The sequence below is a fragment of the Orbicella faveolata genome, unplaced genomic scaffold (assembly GCF_042242905.1).
Source record: "Orbicella faveolata isolate gen_17 unplaced genomic scaffold, um_ofav_v1 contig_13, whole genome shotgun sequence".
Lineage (NCBI taxonomy): Eukaryota > Metazoa > Cnidaria > Anthozoa > Scleractinia > Merulinidae > Orbicella > Orbicella faveolata.
Genome location: NW_028301540.1, coordinates 29,113,315 through 29,134,499, shown reverse-complemented (window position 1 = coordinate 29,134,499; position 21,185 = coordinate 29,113,315). Strand labels below are relative to the sequence as shown.

The 21,185-nt window shown below is 42.4% G+C and overlaps 1 protein-coding gene across 1 annotated transcript; it reads right to left on the bottom strand.

The window, feature by feature from the left end:
* Positions 1-1,282: 1,282 nt before the first annotated feature.
* Positions 1,283-19,492, bottom strand: LOC149115907 (uncharacterized). Its single transcript, XM_089285728.1, has 10 exons — positions 19,436-19,492; positions 16,060-16,092; positions 15,141-15,231; positions 13,962-14,083; positions 7,574-13,529; positions 5,575-7,023; positions 4,146-4,399; positions 3,618-3,794; positions 2,506-2,595; positions 1,283-2,207 (listed from the first exon to the last, which is right to left on the bottom strand). Exons 1-10 carry the CDS (start codon positions 19,490-19,492, stop codon positions 2,148-2,150), a joined length of 8,289 nt encoding a protein of 2,762 aa, XP_089141854.1. The 3' UTR covers positions 1,283-2,147.
* Positions 19,493-21,185: the final 1,693 nt, after the last annotated feature.

Sequence of the window (21,185 nt, the reverse complement as noted above, 5' to 3'; positions counted from 1 at the left end):
GAGATATTTTTGTAAAAATCCACGACGTGACATGCGAGGACTCGCAAAGTCACCTTAAGTTCAACTAGTAAATAGATAGAGATTTTCAATAGTTATCACACTTTGCTTTGCTGTTTTCAGCTGGCTAAGGTTCGATTTGAGTTGCGAGGTATAGCAGAACACTTAATGACTAGCCCCAACGGAGTTTTGTTTCTCCAAGAGTTTTGTTTCCCCAAGATTTTCAATGTTCCCCGAGGCGAAGCGCGAGAAACGTCTTCGATACTGCTTGTGTACCATTTCTAAGTTATTTGTTTTGATGATGAACATAAAATAAAGAAATAATAACATGGAACCAAACTCCATGTCATTCCTCGTTTTCCGGCGGATCATTTGCGGTCCACATCTGGGATCACTTGCGGTCCAATTTGGGGATCATTTCCGGTCTGGGGATCATTTGCGGTCGGGGATCATTTGCGGTCGGGGATCATTTGCGGTCGGGGATCATTTGCAGTCGGGGATCATTTGCAGTCGGGGATCATTTGCGGTGCTGTATATATGTCGTTGAATTACGCAGAGAATTTCCTTTTTCGTTTTGTTTTGTTTTTTCCTGCCCACCTTGTTAGCTTGTCGTCATGAAGCTACCCCTTGTAGCCTAGTAGCAATACTTGATAAATAATAAAGTCAATCACGTCATCAACGTGTCAAGTTTTTAGTTAGCCTGCAAAACTGAAGCCTGGTTTACACTAGCGACATAATGACTTAACTACATAATCGCTTAATGTCGGTAATGTGAACATCGACCTAAAGACATAAGAAAAAGATCAGTCTTTTAACTTATGTAGTTATGTTCATGCTGCTATGTTGCTATTGTCATTATGTCAGGATGTTCACATTACAAACGTTAGGACATAACGTCCTTCTAGTGTCAACTAGGCTTTACAATCTTCACATCCCGGAACGAATCGAATTTTGAAGAGGGAGGAGAACCGGAGGTGCATATAGAGAAACCCTAGGAGCAAAGGTAAGGGAAAGAATCACTGAGATCAGAAGTGGCCCGGATTGTTTCCTTCAGCCTTTGATGGTATTTAAAATTCGTCGGTGATATATAAAATGTCAATTTTCCCTGACTTTTCTTCTAAATGTTAGTTTTTCCTGACTATTCCCCGATCTTGAAGACTTTTTATTCCCCTGACCATTTTTCTGACCTGTATAAACCCTGATTTGACCGGCAAGCACACCTCCTACTGAAAGGCAAGGGCGACAAGAATGAGACATATCGCTATTAAATAAGTGATTTGACAGCTTTTGAAAATTCGCATGTAGTTTATTCATCTTTGCCAGCTTTACATTTGAAATCCAGTGCAACATCATGATACTTGGTGAGCTTGTTTTTATGACTTTTTCATTAGTTCTTCGCACCGCCAAAGCACCAGAAGGCAATAGAGAAATATTGAATGGGCTTGTCTTCGGGATTTTTGGTCGGGTTTTTTCTTGTTAACAAGTTAAAACCTGAAAGTTGTTGGTGTGTTTCCGCTTGTTAACTTTTTTTTGGTTTTGATTTCGATTTTGGGTTTTTGAAAGTTTTATATTTTTGTGATGTTTTTGTATTTTTTTGATTTTTTCTGTTATTTTTGTATTATTGGTATTTGTTTTTTTCGGGATGATGGTGAGGGAGTCGGTAGTGTAGTAGCTCTCATAACCTGCTTTTGTTTGATATTGTAAGCAGCTTCAATTGTTTTTAAGTCCAAGTCACTGTTTCAATTGTTTGGTCTTTTCTTTTGGCTAGGGTAGCGAGCCAATCATATTATACGTTACGAGAGCTACTACATCACCGAGGAAGTAGGGTATGGCAGACAGGGGCAGTGGCCACTATCCCTGTCTGCGTGCACAGGGGCAGTGGCCACTGCCCCTGTGCAGGCTTAATCATGGGAGAGGGGGTATATGAAGGTTCGGTGGGATATCCCCAATTATCCCACCTAACCTTTAATCCCGAAAGTCTAAACCCTCCTTGTGGGGAAAGAAGGGTTTGTTTTTTTCAATTTTGAATTTTGTTTGTGTTTTTTAACTTTGTTTTGAAATATTTTTGACCCGCTCACCAAGCATACACGTGTTGCTTTTTACAAATCAGGAGGAAAAAAAAAAAAAGAGACGACACTTAAAGTGCCGTCTCACTTTCTCCGTGGGCCTCGCCGACGGAGATAGGGTTCCGCTTGCTCCCGTTTCTGTTCCTATAACATAAAAAAAAGCCAAGTCAAGAGAGGTCTTCGAAACTAGCAGAATTGATTTAAAACGTCAAAAATATTATCTGCAGGAAATAGAAGGGACAAATTCAATTAATGCATGCCCAATCGTTATGTCCCTTCATTAAAAAAAAAAACAACTCAATTTATGCATGCCCAATTGTTGCGTCCCTTCATTTAAGTTGCTTGTTAATCTAAAGATGTAATTCCTAGAAACACTAATAAGTACACACTCAACAGTGTAAAATAACCATTTCACAGTAATAATCGTTATTTTTTGACATACCTCGGGAACAAACGCTTCCCCATTCCAGACTCGTCGTACTCGTCTTCGACGAGCCCTGTTGTTTTGGGGGGGCTCTGCCGCAGTAGCCTCCTGCAATACAAGAACACGAAAATGTAAGGGTAAGTGAAAATGCAAAATGTGCTGGAAACTACACACTGAGCTATAACGGAAATGATGATGATAATAATGATAATAATAATAATAATAATAATAATAATAATAATAATAATAATAATATGATCAATCATAACAATATATCAAGACCCACGTATTCTGCTAGTTCACTTTTGAGAGAGGGCTGAGGACTATCGTCCTTTACACAAGAAAACGACTACCGGCACCTTACAAACGACTTATTCACAGCATAAACAAAACCGACAAACGGACCTCAAACAGACAGACTTAATTTGACTAACAATAGACGGAACTCAAAGAGACCGACTTAATTTGATTAACAATAGACGGATTGAAACTTACAAGAACGATAGCCTGTTGACAAACTTTACACGAGTCTTTCAGCCAATATATAGGCGAATCTTTGCTGACGTCATTGTTTACATTTTTCCTCATTAACATAGGACTTCGCGCATAGAAGGCATCATACTAGGCACGATTTTAGTACAAAAACGTAAAGAGCTTGTGAAACTTAGTAAGTGGTGAAATTTTTGGCCCTTTGGGTGTAATATTCGAAGAGAAAATGGCTTTCAAAAACATCAAAATTTCTGTGTGGCAAAAGCGCTAATGAGCTCCTACATTCTTTGTAAAATTTTGAGCTTTTAAACCCTCGTCGCACAACAAGTATTCAATACATCGCGCTCAAATTCCTTGGGACAGTGCTGTGCCCTTTCAATATTCAGTATTGATCTCTTTGTAGCTCCATCGGAAATTGTATCGCTTATGGTAATGAGGCAAATATTGTAAACAAAGATTCTCCTATACCATCACGGCTAAAACGGACCATTCACTTTTAACGGACCAGACCTACAACACCCTCGACTGACAAACACTATTCACTTGACTTCAGCTCAGGTTGACGAAACGCCAGTCAGTAACAACAGGTCTTTTCAGAACTAGTCTCATCCATAATAACCAACCATAACTGCTCCTCTTACCTGAGACTGCTGGATGACGCTTTCCACGGCAGGAAGGGTACCAGCTGGGTCTCGCTTCATGGCACCACACAAGAGCTGATAAGCCGTGCTTAGGTAGTAATGCACGTACCCCATGGTGTCTGGACTCTCTGCACCAGAGTTTGGAGCTGGGATACCCTCGGCTTTGATTTTGATCGTCTAATAATTGCAAAAATATATATATATAATTTGATTAAAGTCGGTGAAGACAACAATAATAATAATAATTATGATATGGATTGTTTTTGTGACCGAAATAACGCGCACTCTGATTGGCTAATTCTAGGGCATTCCTCTCTTGTAATGCCCACGGGCCGATCGTGGGCCTGCAGGAACAAAATGCCTGATCATAAACAACTTATTAACCTCGAACGTTCGGTCTTTACGGGAAAATCTCAAACCTCGGATCTCGTATTGACCGAGCGATCGGTTTGCGATTTCACATAATTAGTTTTATTATGTTAACAACATCAGAGCTGACAGAGCTGTAAATGCAGTGAACACACTTACTTCATTGTCAGCCGTTTCTGTGGTTCCAGCTTCAGCTCCTTCAGATAGGACGGCTGGTTCAGTGGTAGCCTTGGAGGTACAGGCAGCTGTATCAGCTCCACTGTTCAGCAAACAGCGCTTTGATTTCCTTGCTGGCTCGCCGAAATCTTTGTGCACAGAGCAGCTCCTGCTGGCTTGGCCAGAGCCCTCACTGGCTGTTTCAGAGGCTCGCTTCCGTTTCCTTAAGGTTCTACTGGACAAGCTTCTCTCCACTGCTGATAAATAAAGTGATATCAAAAAGCTAATTTAGTGCCAAGTTAAGTTAGGACAGCATATGAGAGCATATCTTGTTCAACTATATAGGACTGAAATTCCAAACACTTCATTATGTAATATATCAAACGCGAAAGACCGTGTTCGACCACATTTCCAAACATCGAGAAGAGAGTCGAAAATACGACGCGCAGCAGATTGTTTTTGACCAACGTTGATGTGTTTGGAAATGTCGTTAAACACCGTCTTGAATAGTCGTTGGATGTTGTCCAACAACAATGGAACTGTCTTGAATGTTTGATATATCTTCTCAATCGAAACTAAAACTAGGGAGAAAACGGAGATTGAAATAAAGCGTAAATAATTTATCCTAATTAAGATCCAATATCCAAATAACGACACGATGTTCATGATTTCCTTTGTTAAAACTTGATGAGTTAGTCACTAAAGAATTCGAGAAGAGACTGTTAAACAATAGCGTGTGTACATTCGGCGAGAAACCACAACATTGACTATCTCGGTAGATAAATAAAGTGGCCGTTCAGACACTTAATAGCTCGATCGCAACATCAAGGTACCGCCAGGCACTTTACAGTTGACATGAAAAAAACGATCTATTTGTACTCCCACTCAAAACTCCCATGCAATTTTAAACTCGAACTTCAAAGTCCTTAACCTCAATAAAAGAGCTTAAGCAAACCACGACTGCAAGGGCAATAAGAACGCCACCAAACTAAAGTTTTAATGAGTAGAACAATGGCTGTGCAAGTCCGTTATAAATATTTGTAGAGTTCTTTGCCGTCCTCTGCACAAAAACAACATGACATAACCAAGCTCTGCGTATTTTGGAGAACGCGAACGACAGCAGCAATTTACTCGTATTTTCATTTGGATTTGAACGCTGACGGTTGAGCAATTTTTGAGACCAATACGTACACGAAAAAACAAAAATTGCGAAATTCACAGGTAAAATATAAACTCCATTTTTACTGGGCGTTGTCCTCGGGGTCGCCGTCGTCATTGCTTAAACTCGCTAAAACTCGGCTGTCAAGGCAATACAACAAGAAAGAAACAATACATGTATCCCAATGAAACCTGCAAGCACTTAATGGAACCAAAGGTATCACAAAGTGCCTACAAGTTGCATTGACGTCATAATTATAGGCAGTAATCTTACAGTCATAAGAGGTAGTTGTTTCTTTTGTAGCCACAGCCTTGGCTGGCTCGTGTACATCCAGTGAGGAAACCTTTTCTACAGGCAGAGTGATCTTATCCTGAGAGCGCCCTTGCACTGCCGGAATACCATCACATGTGGTTGCAGCAATCTTGTCGTCGTCAAAGTTGGTTGTTTCTTCTGAGGCGACGGCCTTAGTTGGCTGGTGTACTTCTAGCGAGCCAACGTTCTCCACAGGAAGGGTGGTATCCTCAGACAAAGCTTCCTCTGCTGTGATGACACTGCCATCATATGCGCAGGCAGTGATCTCAACCTCATAAAGGTTAGTAGTTTCTCCTGTAGCCACAACCTCTACTGGTCCATGTACTTCGGGTAAGGAAAGCTTTTCCACAGGCAGAGTGATATAAGCCTCGGAAGGCGTTTCCCCTACCATTAATACTTCTGAGGCTGCACTGAAACTATGTATGGACGAAATGACTTCACTCTCATCAGTGATAGGTGTTTCGTCAGTCGCAATGGCTTCAGCAGGCTTGAGTACATCCAGTGAGGTAACCTTTTCCACTCCAAAGAAAACTTGTGGAGCTGCACTGACATCATTTATAGACGCAGCGATCTCAATCTCATCCTTGCTGGTTGTTCCGTTTGTTGCAATGGCTTCAGCATGGTCAGCTTCACCCACTAAGGAAACCTTTTCCATAGACAGAGTGATTTTACCTTCAAAGTACTCGTCCGCGGCAATAAAAAGGTCTTGGCCTGTAATGACATTGTGGCTGGATGCCGTGATCTCACCTTCATAAACGTTCCCTGATTCCCGTGTACGCAAGACTTCATTTGCCTCGTGCACATCCAGAGCGGAGCACTTCTCCAAAGGCAGAGTGATGTTAATCCCAGAGGACTTTTCCTCTGCCGTTGCAAGTTCTGAAGCTGCAGTGGCGTTCCCTGTGGATGTGGTGATGTCAGCTGCATCAATGACAGTTGTGTCATCTATGTCTACTCCTTTAGTTAACTCACGCAGATCCAGGTAGGAACGCTTTTTCATAGGCACAGTCCCATTGTCCTCAGAGGACATTTCCTCTGCCGTTGCAAGTTCTGAAGCTGCAGCGACGTTGCATGTGGATGTATTGATCTCACTCTCATTCAAAGCTGTTGTTTCTTCTCCAGCTACTCCTTCAGTTAACTCACACAGATCCAGTGAGGGACGCTTTTCCACAGGCAGAGTCACATTCTCTTCAGAGAACTCCACTGTTTTGTCTGTGGCGTTGACCTCATAAGGTTCTGAAGTGTCAATCTGACAAAGGTTAGCAGTGTTCTCCGACAACCGTCTTGATTTTCTCAGGGGCTCCCAGATTTCAGAGCAGTTCCTGCTGCGGTCTGCACAAGACTCGATGGAGTTGTCAGAGCTGCTCATTCGTTTCCTTGATCTTAAGCTTTTATTGGAGAAGCTTCCTTCCACTGTCGATAATAAAATCAGGATTAAAATGCTATTATAAGTTAAGAATAAATAACCTTTGTTTACCCTCATTCAGTAGCTATAACCAGCGGCTAAAGGAGCCAAATAATTCAATTTCAAAAACCAATCATTCAAGTTAAACATGCCAAAGTTGAAAATCCCAACTGGCAGGACCCAAGGACTCTGGCGATGTACTGGTCTCACTCTCGTTCATGTTAAAAGCTTATCCTGTTGCCACGAGGTCAATGGAGTGAAGGGTCCTCCGACGCTAATACGAAATTTGTTATCGTAAGAGGTCTCTCCAACTGTCACAGACAGTTTTGAGGTTTCGCAGTCATCATTTGAAGATCTAGTGATCTCAAGCTCATAAATGTAAGTTGCTTTTCCTGAAACGAAGGCTTTAGCGCGTTCATGAACATCCCATAAACAGTTCTAAGGTTTCACTGAAATCAGACTAAAAGCAAACATTGATCAGACGGAGAGCAAAGATCACCATCTCATCAATAGCAGCTGACGCTGCACTGACATCATTGACGGGTGCACTGATCTCACCTGCATTAATGTTAGTTGTTCCATCTTGAGGAAGGCATTCGGCAGGCTCATCTGCAGCCAGCGACGAAACCTTGTCAAAAGGAAAATTAATATCATCCTCAAACACTCCCACTGAAGGTTCTGAGGCCACACTGACATTGCCTGTGGACGAACTGATCTCACTCCCTTCAATCACAGCATCACATGGAGACTCAGTGACCACAACGTCTTCTACGTTGGCTGTTTCCTGTGTAGCCACAGCATCACATAGAGAGTCGGTGACCACACCGTCTTCAACGTTGGCTGTTTCCTGTGTAGCCACAGTATCACCTAGAGTCTCGGTAACCACACCATCTTCAACTTTGGGTGTTTCCTGCGTAGCCACAGCATCACATAGGAACTCAGTAACGACACCGTCTTCAACGTTGGGTGTTTCCTGTCTAGCCAAAGCATCACATGGAGACTCAGTAACCACACCGTCTTCAACGTAGGCTGTTTCCTGTGTAGCCATAGTATCACCTAGAGTCTCGGTAACCACACCATCTTCAACTTTGGGTGTTTCCTGCGTAGCCACAGCATCACATAGGAACTCAGTAACGACACCGTCTTCAACGTTGGGTGTTTCCTGTCTAGCCAAAGCATCACATGGAGACTCAGTGACCACACCGTCTTCAACGTTGGCTGTTTCCTGTGTAGCCACAGTATCACCTAGAGTCTCGGTAACAACACCGTCTTCAACATTGGCTGTTTCCTGTGTAGCCACAGCATCGCATAGAGACTCGGTATCCACACCGTCTTCAACGTTGGGTGTTTCCTGTGTAGCCACAGCATCACATAGAGACTCGATGAACACACCGTCTTCAACGTTGGATGTTTCCTGTGCAGCCACGGCATCACATGGAGACTCAGTAACGACACCGTCTTCAACGTTGGGTGTTTCCTGTGTAGCCAAAGCATCACATACAGACTCGGTGACCACACAGTCTTCAACGTTGGGTGTTTCCTGCGTAGCCACAGCATCACATAGTGACTCAGTGACTACACTGTCTTCAACCTTGGGTGTTTCCTGTGTAGCCACGGCATCACATAGAGACTCAGTAACGACATCGTCTTCAACGTTGGGTGTTTCCTGTCTAGCCAAAGCATCACATAGAGACTCAGTGACCACACCGTCTTCAACGTTGGGTGTTTCCTGTTTAGCCACAGCATCACATACAGACTCGGTGAACACACCGTCTTCGCTGTAGGGTGTTTCCCGTGTAGCCACAGCATCACATACAGAATCGCTCACCACACTGTCTTCAAAGTTGGGTGTTTCCTCTGTAGCCACTTCATCACATAGAGACTCATTGACCACACCGTCTTCGACGTAGGGTGCTTCCTGTGTAGCCAAACCATCACAGAGAGAATCACTGACCACATCGTCTTCAACGTTGCGTGTTTCCTGTGTAGCAACAACATCACATAGAGACTCAGTGACCACAAAGTCTTCAACGTTGGGTGTTTTCTGTGTAACCACAGCATCACATTGAGACTCCGTGACAACACCGTCTCCATTGTTGGGTGATTCCTGTGCAGCCACAGCATCACATAGAGACCCGGTGACCTCACCGTCTTCAACGTTGGGTGTTTCCTGTGTAGCCACAACATCATGTAAAGAATCCGTGACCACACCGTCTTCAACGTTGGCTGTTTCCTGGGTAGGCACAGCATCACATAGAAACTCAGTGACCTCACCGTCTTCAACGTTGGGTGTTTCCTGTGCAGCCACAGCATCACATAGAGAATCGCTGACCACACCGTCTTCAACGTCAGGTGTTTCGTGTGCAGTTACGGCATCACATAGAGACTCGGTGACCACACTGTCTTCAATGTTGGGTGTTCCCTGTGTAGCCACAGAATCACAAAGAGACTCAGTGACCACAAAGTCTTCAACAATGGGTGTTTGCTGTGTAGCCACAGCATCATGTAGAGACTTGGTAAACACAGCGTCTTCAACGTTGGGTCTTTCCTGTGTAGCCACAGCCTCACATAGAGACTCGCTGACCACACCGTCTTCAACGTTGGGTGTTTCCTGTGTAGCTACAGCATCACATAGAGACTCAGTGACCACACCGTCTGCAATGTTGGGTATTTCTTGTGTAGCTACAGCATCATATAGAGACTCGGTAACCACACCGTCTTCGACGTAGGGTGTTTCCTGTATAGCCAGAGCATCACATAGAGTCTCGGTGACCACAACGTCTTCAATGTTGGGTGTTTCCTGTATAGCCACAGCATCACATAGAGACTCAATGGCCACTAAGTCTTCAACGTTGGGTGTTTGCTGTGTAGCCATGGCATCACATAGAGACTTGGTGACCACACCGTCTGCAACGTAGGGTGTTTCCTTCGCAGCCAGAGCATCACATAGAGACTCGCTGACCATACCGTCTTTAACGTTGGAAGTTTCCTGTGCAGCCACAGCATCACATAGAGACTCGGTGACCACAACATCTTCAACGTTGGGTGTTTGCTGTGTAGCCATAGCATCACATAGAGACTCAGTGACCACAACATCTTCAATGTTGGGTGTTTCCTGTGTAGCCACAGCATCACATAGAGACTCCGTGAACACAACATCTTCAACGTTGGGTGTTTGCTGTGTAGCCATAGCATCACATAGAGACTCAGTGACCACAACATCTTCAACGTTGGGTGTTTCCTGTGTAGCCACAGCATCACATAGAGACTTGGTGACCGCACCGTCTTCAACGTTGGGTGTTTCCTGTATACCCACAGCATCACATAGAGACTCGGTGGCCACACCGTCTTCGACATAGGGTGTTTCCTGTGTAGCCACAGGATCACATAGAGTCTCGGTGACGACACCGTCTTCAACGCTGGGTGTTCCCTGTGTAGCCAGAGCATCACCTAGAGACTCAGTGACCACTAAGTCTTCAATGTTGGGTGTTTCCTGTGCAGCCATGGCATCACATAGACACTCAGTGACCACACCGTCTTCAAAGTTGGGTGTTTCCTGTGTAGCCATGGCATCACATAGAGACTCGGGGACCACACCGTCTTCAACGTTGGGTATTTCCTGTGTAGCCACAGCATCACATAGAGACTGAGTGAACACAACGTCTTCAACGTTGGGTGTTTCCTGTGTAGCCACAGCATCACATAGAGACTGAGTGAACACAACGTCTTCAACATTGGGTGTTTCCTGTTCAGCCACAGCATCACACAGAGAGTTGCTGACCACACTGTCTTTAACGTTGGGTGTTTCCGGTGTAGCCATGGCATAACATAGAGACTCGGTGACCACACCGTCTTCAACATTGGCTCTTTCCTCTGCAGCCACAGCATCAGACAGAGAATCGCTGAGCACACCGTCTTCAACGTTGGGTGTTGCCTGTGTAGCCAGAGTATCACATAGAGACTCAGTGACCTCAAAGTCTTCAACAATGGGTGTTTCCTGTGTAGCCACGGCATCACAATGAGACTGAGTGAACTCAGCGTCTTCAGCGTTGGGTTTTTCCTGTGTAGCCACAGCGTCACAGAAAGAATCGGTGACCACACCGTCTTCAACGTTGGGTGTTTCCTCTGCAGCCACAGCATCACATAGAGACTCTCTCACCACATGGTCTTCAATGTTGGGTGTTTCCTGTGTAGCTACAGCATCACATAGAGACTCAGTGACCACACCGTCTGCAATGTTGGGTATTTCTTGTGTAGTCACAGCATCATATAGAGACTCGGTAACCACACTGTCTTCGATGTAAGGTGTTTCCTGTATAGCCACAGCATTACATAGAGAATCCCTGACCACACCGTCTTCAACGTTGGGTGTTTCCTGTATAGCCACAGCATCACAGAGAGACTCAGTGGACATACCATCTTCCACGTAGGGTGTTTCCTGTAAAGCGACAGCATCACATAGAGTCTCGGTGACCAGAACGTCTTCAACGTTGGGTGTTTCCTGTGTAGCCGCAGCATCACATAGAGAGTCAGTGACCACAACATCTTCAACGTTGGGTGTTTCCTGCGTAGCCACAGCATCACATAGAGACTTGGTGACGGCACCGTCTTCGACGTTGGGTGTTTCCTGTATAGCCAGAGCAACACATAGAGACTCGGTGGCCACACCGTCTTTGACATAGGGTGTTTCCTGTGTAGCCACAGGATCACATAGAGTCTCGGTGACGACACCGTCTTCAACGCTGGGTGTTCCCTGTGTAACCAGAGCATCACATAGAGACTTGCTGACCACACTGTCTTCAACGTTGGGTGTTTCCTGTGTAGCCATGGCATCACATAGAGACTCGGTGAGCACACCGTCTTCAACGCTGGGTGTTTCCTGAGCAGCCATGGCATCACATAAAGACTCGGTGACGACACTGTCTTCAGCGTTGGCTGTTTCCTCTGCAGCCACAGCATCAGACAGAGAATCGCTGACCACACAGTCTTCAACGTTGGGTGTTGCCTGTGTAGCCACAGCATCACATAGAGACTCAGTGACCTCAAAGTCTTCAACGTTGGGTGTTTCCTGAGCAGCCATAGCATCACATAAAGACTCGGTGACGACACCGTCTTCAACGTTGGCTGTTTCCTCTGCAGCCACAGCATCAGACAGAGAATCGCTGAGCACACCGTCTTCAACGTTGCGTGTTGCCTGTGTAGCCAGAGTATCACATAGAGACTCAGTGACCTCAAAGTCTTCAACGTTGGGTGTTTCCTGAGCAGCCACGGCATCACATAAAGACTCGGTGACGACACCGTCTTCAATGTTGGCTGGTTCCTCTGCAGCCACAGCATGAGACAGAGAATCGCTGAGCACATCGTCTTCAACGTTGGGTGTTGCCTGTGTAGCCAGAGTATCACATAGAGACTCAGTGACCTCAAAGTCTTCAACGTTGGGTGTTTCCTGAGCAGCCACGGCATCAGATAAAGACTCGGTGACGACACCGTCTTCAACGTTGGCTGTTTCCTCTGCAGCCACAGCATCAGACAGAGAATCGCTGAGCACACCGTCTTCAACGTTGCGTGTTGCCTGTGTAGCCAGAGTATCACATAGAGACTCAGTGACCTCAAAGTCTTCAACGTTGGGTGTTTCCTGAGCAGCCACGGCATCACATAAAGACTCGGTGACGACACCGTCTTCAACGTTGGCTGTTTCCTCTGCAGCCACAGCATCAGACAGAGAATCGCTGAGCACACCGTCTTCAACGTTGGGTGTTGCCTGTGTAGCCAGAGTATCACATAGAGACTCAGTGACCTCAAAGTCTTCAACAATGGGTGTTTCCTGTGCAGCCACGGCATCACAACGAGACTGAGTGAACACAACGTCTTCAGCGTTGGGTGTTTCCTCTGCAGTCACAGCATCACATAGAGACTCAGTGAACACAACATCTTCAACGTTGGGTGTTTCCTGTGTAGCCACAGCATCACATAGAGACTCGGTGACCACACGGTGTTGAATGTTAGGTGACATCACGATATCGCATGAAGACTCAGTGACCACAACGTTTTCAACGTCAGGTGTTTCCTGTGTAGCCACGACATGACTTAGAGACTTAGCGACCACTCGGTCTTCAATGTCAGGTGACATCATGATATCGCATGGAGACTCAGTGACCACGTCTTCAATGTTAAGTGTTTCCTGTGTAGCCATCAGATCACATGGAGACTCAGTGACCAAACAGTCTTCAACATTAGGTGACATAACGACATCCGATGGAGACTCAATGACCACACCCTCGTCAACGGTAGGTATTTCGGGTGTAGTCAGAGCATCACATAGAGACTCAGTGACCACAACGTCTTCAACATGAGGTGTTTGCTGTGTAGCCACAGCATCACATGGAGAGTTAGTGACCAGAACGTCTTCAACATTAGGTGTTTCCTGTGTAGCCACAGCATCACATGGAGACTCGGTGACCACACCTTCACATTCCACAGCATCACTTTGCTCTTGCACAGCCACTGAGGAAACCTTTTTTTAACAGGCATAGATTGCATGTAAGTTCAAATTAATATTAGTATTAGTACAGCTGTATTTTGTGTCCTTTGTGACTGCCTGGAGTGAATACTATGGTTTAGGTGGTACAACACTGGATTGGAAAATGCTGTCTCAATGATAAAAACCTCTACAAGGGCGAGAAATAGGGAACGATTGCTTAAGCAGAAAACAGCAAGGTTTATTACTGTCAGAGAGGAAATACCAACATAGAATTAATGTAACAGGCGTGTTTTGAAACATCAGTTTATTTCTAATTTGTTTTCACTCAAAGCTCAGGGAAATAGCACAAAACAAAATTATAACAAGCGCTTAATATGCTATTTATCCCTCAATGCTATCTCACTATTCAGATAATTGAGTCTTGTATTATTTTAATAAAAAAGGAAAGACATTTTATGTTTTCACCTCTTCGTTGATGGTATGTTGAGCCTTGTCAAGCACTTTAAGTGCTGATGCCAGCAGATCACGCGCTGGATTGTCTGGCTCAGTCAGGATTTCCATAGTTTGGAGGAGGATTTGGCGAGCATCTGTTAAAAATATAGATAATGCAATTTGGTGAAAACTAAGTAAATTATTATATAACAATCATCAACACACAAATTCTCCTTACTGGCCATGTTGCAGTACATCAAATCATTTCTGAGAGAATTCATTCATCAATCAGTTTTTGAGTGGTAAATTATCTTTTTACTATAATATTTAAGCAAGCTGATCACTTGCACAAGCAACTGTGAAAAGCAGGAATGTCATCTGGTACTAAGTAATAAGGACACATTATAAACAAAAGTCTCTATTTGATGCAAAAATATGCTTGGATAATTGTCTGCAGACATTAACTGTTCCAAGAAGAGAACAGTTTTCCCAGAGCGTAGCTTGTGGAAAACTGTGAGCTTTGAGAAACAGATAATGTCCAAGGACAAATATCCAAGCATTTTTTTGAACAATCACGTGGAGGCAAAAATATTTGATGGATTATAATACATTGTAAGAATCCATATGGAAAATATGCCACTCAGGTCCCGGATGAAGCTTCATATGAATTTTACAGGTGGTGCAATTTCCAGAAAAGCACTCATATAGATACAATAAACAGTAATATAGCACTGAAAAAAATGCTAAGTAAGATACATGCAAGGTAGATATAATTTATACTGCATGCCATGTACATTACTTGCAAAAAAATTTTGACATTACAATTTGGGACATTTTATTTTAAAGATGTTTAATTTTTGGACCCTTTTATCTCATTTGTAATAATAATTGGGCCGAGTGAAGTACAATTCAGGAAGTAATCGGGTGAGAAATTTCAAAATCGGACGAGCACAAAGCACAAGGCCAATTTGAAATCACGATTGCAAAAAATCACCAATGCAAAAAAAAAAATTATAATTTTAAACAGCGCTGTGTAACTGACTCAGGCCCCCTCAGTCAATTTTCTTTTTCTTGTTTTTTTGTTTTAAATAATAATTTAATTTGTATTTTGGCCTGACCAACCAACCCACTTTCATGACAGGGAAGAAAATAGGCAAAAAAAAACATTTTATGGGTGGCCTGATGGTTTCAGTTATACATTCAAGAAAATACCTCTTATGTCCATGCTGATGGATGATAAGCCAAGCGACCCCTTGATGCCTTGAGGCACCTTACTCTCCAACATTTTCTCCTGACTGGAGACCTGTAGCAGAGATAATTGCAAAGAATATTGATGGAAGAACTATCACACTTGTCTAATCATGTCTTGATATTGTTATTAATAGTATAAGCTACCTACATCAGCAAGCATAACTTTTACGTACATTTGATTCTAAAGTGAAAGGCATTACAAAATAGTGACAATGGAAAACCTGAAGATACATGTACATTGTACTGTATCCCCTTAAGATGGAAGAAATCCAGCCCCTTAATATTTTGTTGACACTTTTTACGTTACCAAAAATACCAAGGTGGAATAATCAAATGGGAAAAAAATCTGAGCCCCAGCTGCAAAAACTTGCCATCCTTATCCACAATGTGGATAAAAAGAAAAATGTCCCAATTTTCTACCTGTTATTACTGAATCAGATGTATTTCGGCAAACGATTTCAGCTTAAACTATTTCATTATCATAGTAATTTGACCGAGTGGAATACAGTTCTAGGAGTAATCAGGGAGTGATTTGAAAATCAGATAGGTGTAGGGTAAGGGCAATTTGAAATTACGATTGCAATAATTAATGAAAGGGCACGGGCATACTGAAAGGCCCGCGGCCTTTCAATTATTAATGAAAGGTCACGGACTTTCATTAATTATTGCAATAATTAATAATTTTTTCGATGTAATCTCACTCATAGTCACTCGTGAGTACTTTTAGCCCCTATCCATGAAGGCCTATATACAGTTCTCCGGTTAGTCCGTATATCACTCAGGTTCTCAAGTTAGTGCGATAATCATCTAGCTATTGCAGGCAGGTTAGTTTACACTTCAATTAAGACCGCAAAATGAGAAAAAAAAAATCATCAGATACCTTTTTGTGATCGTTGGTAAATTCATGAGCAATTTAAGCTTATATGAGCCTATCGTCAAGAGATCCAGACTGTTACAGAGCACCTCGGTTCTCCCGCGCGCCATCTGATCTGACGCAAGTTCTCGGGCACTCTATCAAACCACTGTTTAAAATGCCTTGAGAAGTTAAACCATAACTTTAAAAATGAATTTGGTCCAAAAGCCTTGCTAGTCATTTCCCTAATTCTCAGTGTTTGGAAAATCAGCGATGACTAAATATCCGAAAACTTCACAAACTATCCGCCATGTTTACCTCGCTTAGCAGCCGCGCCTTACTGTTCAAATTTCTCGACCAATCAGAATGAATGAGTTGCCGAGTTATGCGCAAAGAACTCTGAGATCGTCAGTAGGCAAACATTGCAGAAATGTAGAGCGAAAAGTTGTTTCGACTCCAAAAAATCGGTTTTGGGAAGAGATCAATGATTTTTCGCCGTTGCTTTATCGCAAATGTATTCAGGCAATGTTGCTACATAGAAAATGTCAGTTTTTGTTTGAATAACCGTGAAATATGTAACGTGATAAAATTTACCGATAAACTCCCTTGCTCGCGTGAGGTTTATTGTGAAATTTATGAAAAGAATATTGAAAATTTCAAAACACGTCTGATCTTGAGAGGCTACTCGAGAAAATGGTAGAAAAGACTCTCTTAGAAATTAAATATAATGGAAGAAAATAAGCTCTAAAACAGAAATCCACAATAAACTTCCTCCCTTTTTCACGCAATTTTAACCGTTTTGAAAAATTTGAAAAGCATAATCTCGGACAAATGGCATTTTTAAATACAAATATTCCGAGATATACTCAAATAGCCACCCTTGATCTGTTGTAGAAAAGGAAAACCCATTGCGCGATGTACATTTCACAATAAACCTCACGAAAGCAACGGAGTTTATCGGTAGATTTTATCACATATTTCATGGTTATTCAAACATATTAGACTGCAAAACAGTCGCTTTCGGACGTTTTCGGAACGCGCGAAGCGCCGTAAGCGCGATCCTCGCGTGTGAAGCGCGCAAGCGTCACACGTTCTCCCTCGCCGTTTTTACACTTTTAGACCTTTCGTTCGATTATTGACCGTCGCTCGCGTTCGCAGAAAATACGACTGTTTTGCAGTATAATTACATATTCCACTTATCAACATTGCCCAGATCCATGTGCGATAAAACGACGGCGAAAAATCGTGGATCACTCTCCAAAATCCGTTTTTGTACCTCGAAACAACTTTTCGCTAAACATTTTCTTCTACCAACTTGCAATATTTGCCCCTGACGATCCCAGAGTTCTTTGTGCAAACACGAGGATCCAAGTTGTACTCGAGGAAACGCGAGCGAAAGTGAGTGAGCCACGCGAACGCAAAAAAAAAAAAGAAAAGAAAAGAAAAACAAACAAACAAAACACGCAAAAACGCAAAACCTCGGCTCACTCTGACTTTGCCTAGGAGCTACTGGATCGCAAATTACGAGAATTGGTTTAAAATTCCTTCTATTTTCTGAACTATTTTTATTTTGACGGCATCAATTTTTTGAGCTTTTTCAAAAATACAAAAATTCATTGGACCAAAACTTTTATGTAATACATCAGACAAGAGAAACCGTGTTTTACCAGGCGGCGTTGGTCTCGTGCGGTTCACCAAATCTCCAATCACTGAGTAGAGAGTTAAAAAAAACGGCGCGCGCGAATTACGTGGTCTTTGGAAAAGGAGAAGCAAAATGCGCGAGATTTAAAATCAAACGAGTGTGCAAGCGATTTCGAGTGAAATCGTAATTATGACTTTAGACAAAAGAAAAAATGCACGACACGAAGTTTAATTGTTACTTTAATTTATTACATCCATTTTGAAATCGGACAATTTCATCACCCTAAAAGTCCCTTGATTTCGGTCAGTTCTTATATTTTATTGATCCAGATGTAGTTTTGTTAAAAAAAAAAAAAAAGAAGAAGGGGGGACTGGAGATCGTTTTTCTGTCTCATTTTGTATCCAAAGCACGGATAAAAAATATAAAAATGGTGTGATTGGTGAACAAATTGAACTGCTGAGAGCTAATCACATTGCAAGGATCACCAGCGATTTCAAAATGGATGTAATAATGAACGGATATCCAAAACCATGACGGTTAACGTCAGTTTAATTATGGCGCTCGACAGCTTTGTTCTGTAGGCGAAGCTTCTGACGAAATTCCGAAAATCGTGAATTCTGGCGTGATTGTATCTCTGCCGCAGTGCGCTTATCTAAGGACGGTTTTTTTTTTCCTTTGCGACTGTGACATCAGCGAAAACATAACGGCAAATAATCTCTCTTCCAGGCTTTGTGGTTGGCTTCGTCCACAAGAGATCTGACTTAAGTGCAAGGGCACGGATCAAAAACATCCTTGCACTTTTGTTTCTCAGTGTTTGTGCGAACTCTTGCTAAGCAAAGTGTGTATGTTTTTTCCCTCTTTGTGCATGCCTGTAACTGTGTCTCTGCGCGCGTAAACGTGCGAGCGCGTAATTGTGCTCACTTAATTTGGTCATTACATAATGTAATTGTATTTTTTTTTTTTTCTTGCGACTCTGGCATCAGTTAGAACATAACGGCAATTAATCTCTCTTCCAAGCTTTGTGGTCCGCTTCATCCACAAGGGATCTGACTCAACTGCAAAGCCACGGATCAAAAACATCCTTGCGCTTTTGTTTCTCAGTGTTTGTGCGAACTCTTGCCAAGCAAAGTGTGTACGTTTTTTCCCTCTTTGCGCGTGCCTGTAACTGTGTCTCTGCTGGCGTAAGCGTACGAGCGCGTAACTGTGCAGCGCAAACATCACGCCAAGTAATCTCGCTTCAAAGCTTTGTGGTCTGCTTCCTCCACAAGGAATCTGACTTAAGTGCAAGGCCATGGATCAAAAACATCCTTGCGCTTTTGTTTCTCAGTGTTTGTGCGAACTCTTGCTAAGCAAAGTGTGTACGATTTTTCCCTCTTTACTCGTGCCTGTAACTGTGTCCCTGCGCGCTTAAGCGTGCGAGCGCGTAATTGTGCTTACTTAATTTGTTAATTACATAATGTAATTGTTCCAATTAATTAGCGCCATTGTTACGTCATTTGTTTGACCCTTGACTCTTCACACTTTCTCCCCTTTATAATCTTTCCAGCTTTGAACGAAAAAATTCCGATCTCATTCCATTAAATTTGGAACTTTTGAGGTGTCAAAAAATATCGTACAGCTTTTCGGATTTGCCAGGCCGAATGAAGGCTGTCTCAACGTCGATCCTGAGTTTTTCAGAAGAAATATCTTTCGCTGCAAATTTTGATTCGAAGCCAAAGCTCGTCGATGCAAATTTGAACAAAGAATATAATTTTCTCTTACCTCCTTCTCAGATGTTGCTTTGGAAGGGACTTCTGGTTCTTGCTTTGATACATTCATCTTATTGAATTTTGAGTTTCAAAAACGCGAATTGAACGACTTTACGAGAGCGGCGAAAAACACGTCTGAACTCGATCAGTAGTTGCGCGAAATGACCAATTGCTAATGAGCGCGTCTAATTTATACGTCACAATTCGAACATCAATTAGATCCAATTAGCGCTGGAAGTAAACAAAACAATTAAAAACAATTAACTCACGTGAAATGATAGCATAAGGCTGGCAAGTTTCTCTTAGTTACTTTTATTAGGAACGGGTTTTTGTTAAATGTACTCAGGAAACTTTGATTTTGTAGTCATTCTTAATGCTTCCGCTTTTTGTTTCAGTCTTTTAGCTTTTCATTTAGTGACTTGAAAAGTAGTTATTAATGTTTTTCAAGAATCGGTTTGGTCTGTTGATCAAGCGAAGTTTGGCACGGTAGCACGTGATCTAATTGGATAAGTTGTTTACTTCGAGGTCAAATCACGTGACTGCAAAAAGTTGTCAAAAAAACAACAACAATCAAATTAAGTTTAAATGATGATTCAAACAAAGGATAATTGAAGGTAATCAACATGGAAAAAAATACAACTGAGTCAAGAGAATTTAAGAGAAAAATAAATAAATCATCAATTTTTAGAAAAAAAATTTACAATTATAAACAGGAAACCCGAACCTACACAAACTTTAAATTATTCGGCAGAGTCCGCTATTTCATACCTTTGCCAAAACCTGATATAAAGCACTGAATTGTTAATTCTTACATACGTAACCAGTAAAGCGGTTTTCGCTTAAGTGTCGAATGTAATTTGCATTCACTTTGAATGTTTAGTTTCCACACTGAGCAATTGGCTAAAAAAAAACCAGCGCTACTTTGCCATCTGATCTGAAGTTAGTCCAGTCCCTGAAATCCCCGTTATCCGCGCTTCATAGGGGTTTGAACTCAGGCGGAAAATGCAGTGTACATGCTCGTACAACCGGCATTTTTTCCCTCTAAATCGGGAGAAAAACATATATGGTAAAACTTTGTAACGCACGCGCGCGCGTTATCGCATTAAGGAGTTTACGAAACCATGACGGCCGAGGACAACGTCGATTAAAACTATCGCAAAACTAAATGAGGAACACAGCGATAAATTTGAAATAAAAATCTAAAAACTTAGCTCTCGTGGTTCACGTTCTCGAGAAAACGCAAAATTTGGTCGTTTCATGTTGTTGTCTTGCGGAGGAAGGCAAAGAAATGTACGTACCAGGAATTGTAACGCACGTGCACAGCCATTGAGCTACTCATTAATTCTTTTGTTCAGTGACGTTCCCGTTGCCGTTGCTGTCGTGGTTTGTAAACGCCCTAATAATCACAAACGGGAACAACAGAAGAACCTTCATGACGCTCATCCCACCACTTGTTTTCTCAGAACTAGCGGCTATTCACGGTAATCGTTAGCTGGTATCTCCGACTGTGTAACTCATGATGTAAAACTTGTTATTTTGTACTTCAGTACTAACTAACTCGTTAGAGTTCAAATTACTCGCACAAATGACGAATATTTTAAGCGAGAACTACGCCATCTGCAGTAAGAAGTTGAAAGTAAATGATTTGCTATTTTACAAGAACGTGATGCGTGATTTACCAATTAGATTTCCGTGATAAGTGAACTTCTTTGAACTAGAAGGATAGCATTCATTCAAAGTAAATATAACTAGAGTCTTAAAAA

What these genes read in the sequence shown, in the direction of transcription:
- LOC149115907 (XM_089285728.1), bottom strand. Translation starts at nt 19,492, where the DNA reads ATGAATGTATCAAAGCAAGAACCAGAAGTCCCTTCCAAAGCAACATCT. An exon ending in AACAACTAACATTAATGCAG is followed by an intron (nt 7,024 to 7,573) that starts GTGAGATCAGTG and finishes TATTATCGACAG; the next exon opens with TGGAAGGAAGCTTCTCCAAT. An exon ending in CAGAAACGGCTGACAATGAA is followed by an intron (nt 3,795 to 4,145) that starts GTAAGTGTGTTC and finishes TGCAATTATTAG; the next exon opens with ACGATCAAAATCAAAGCCGA.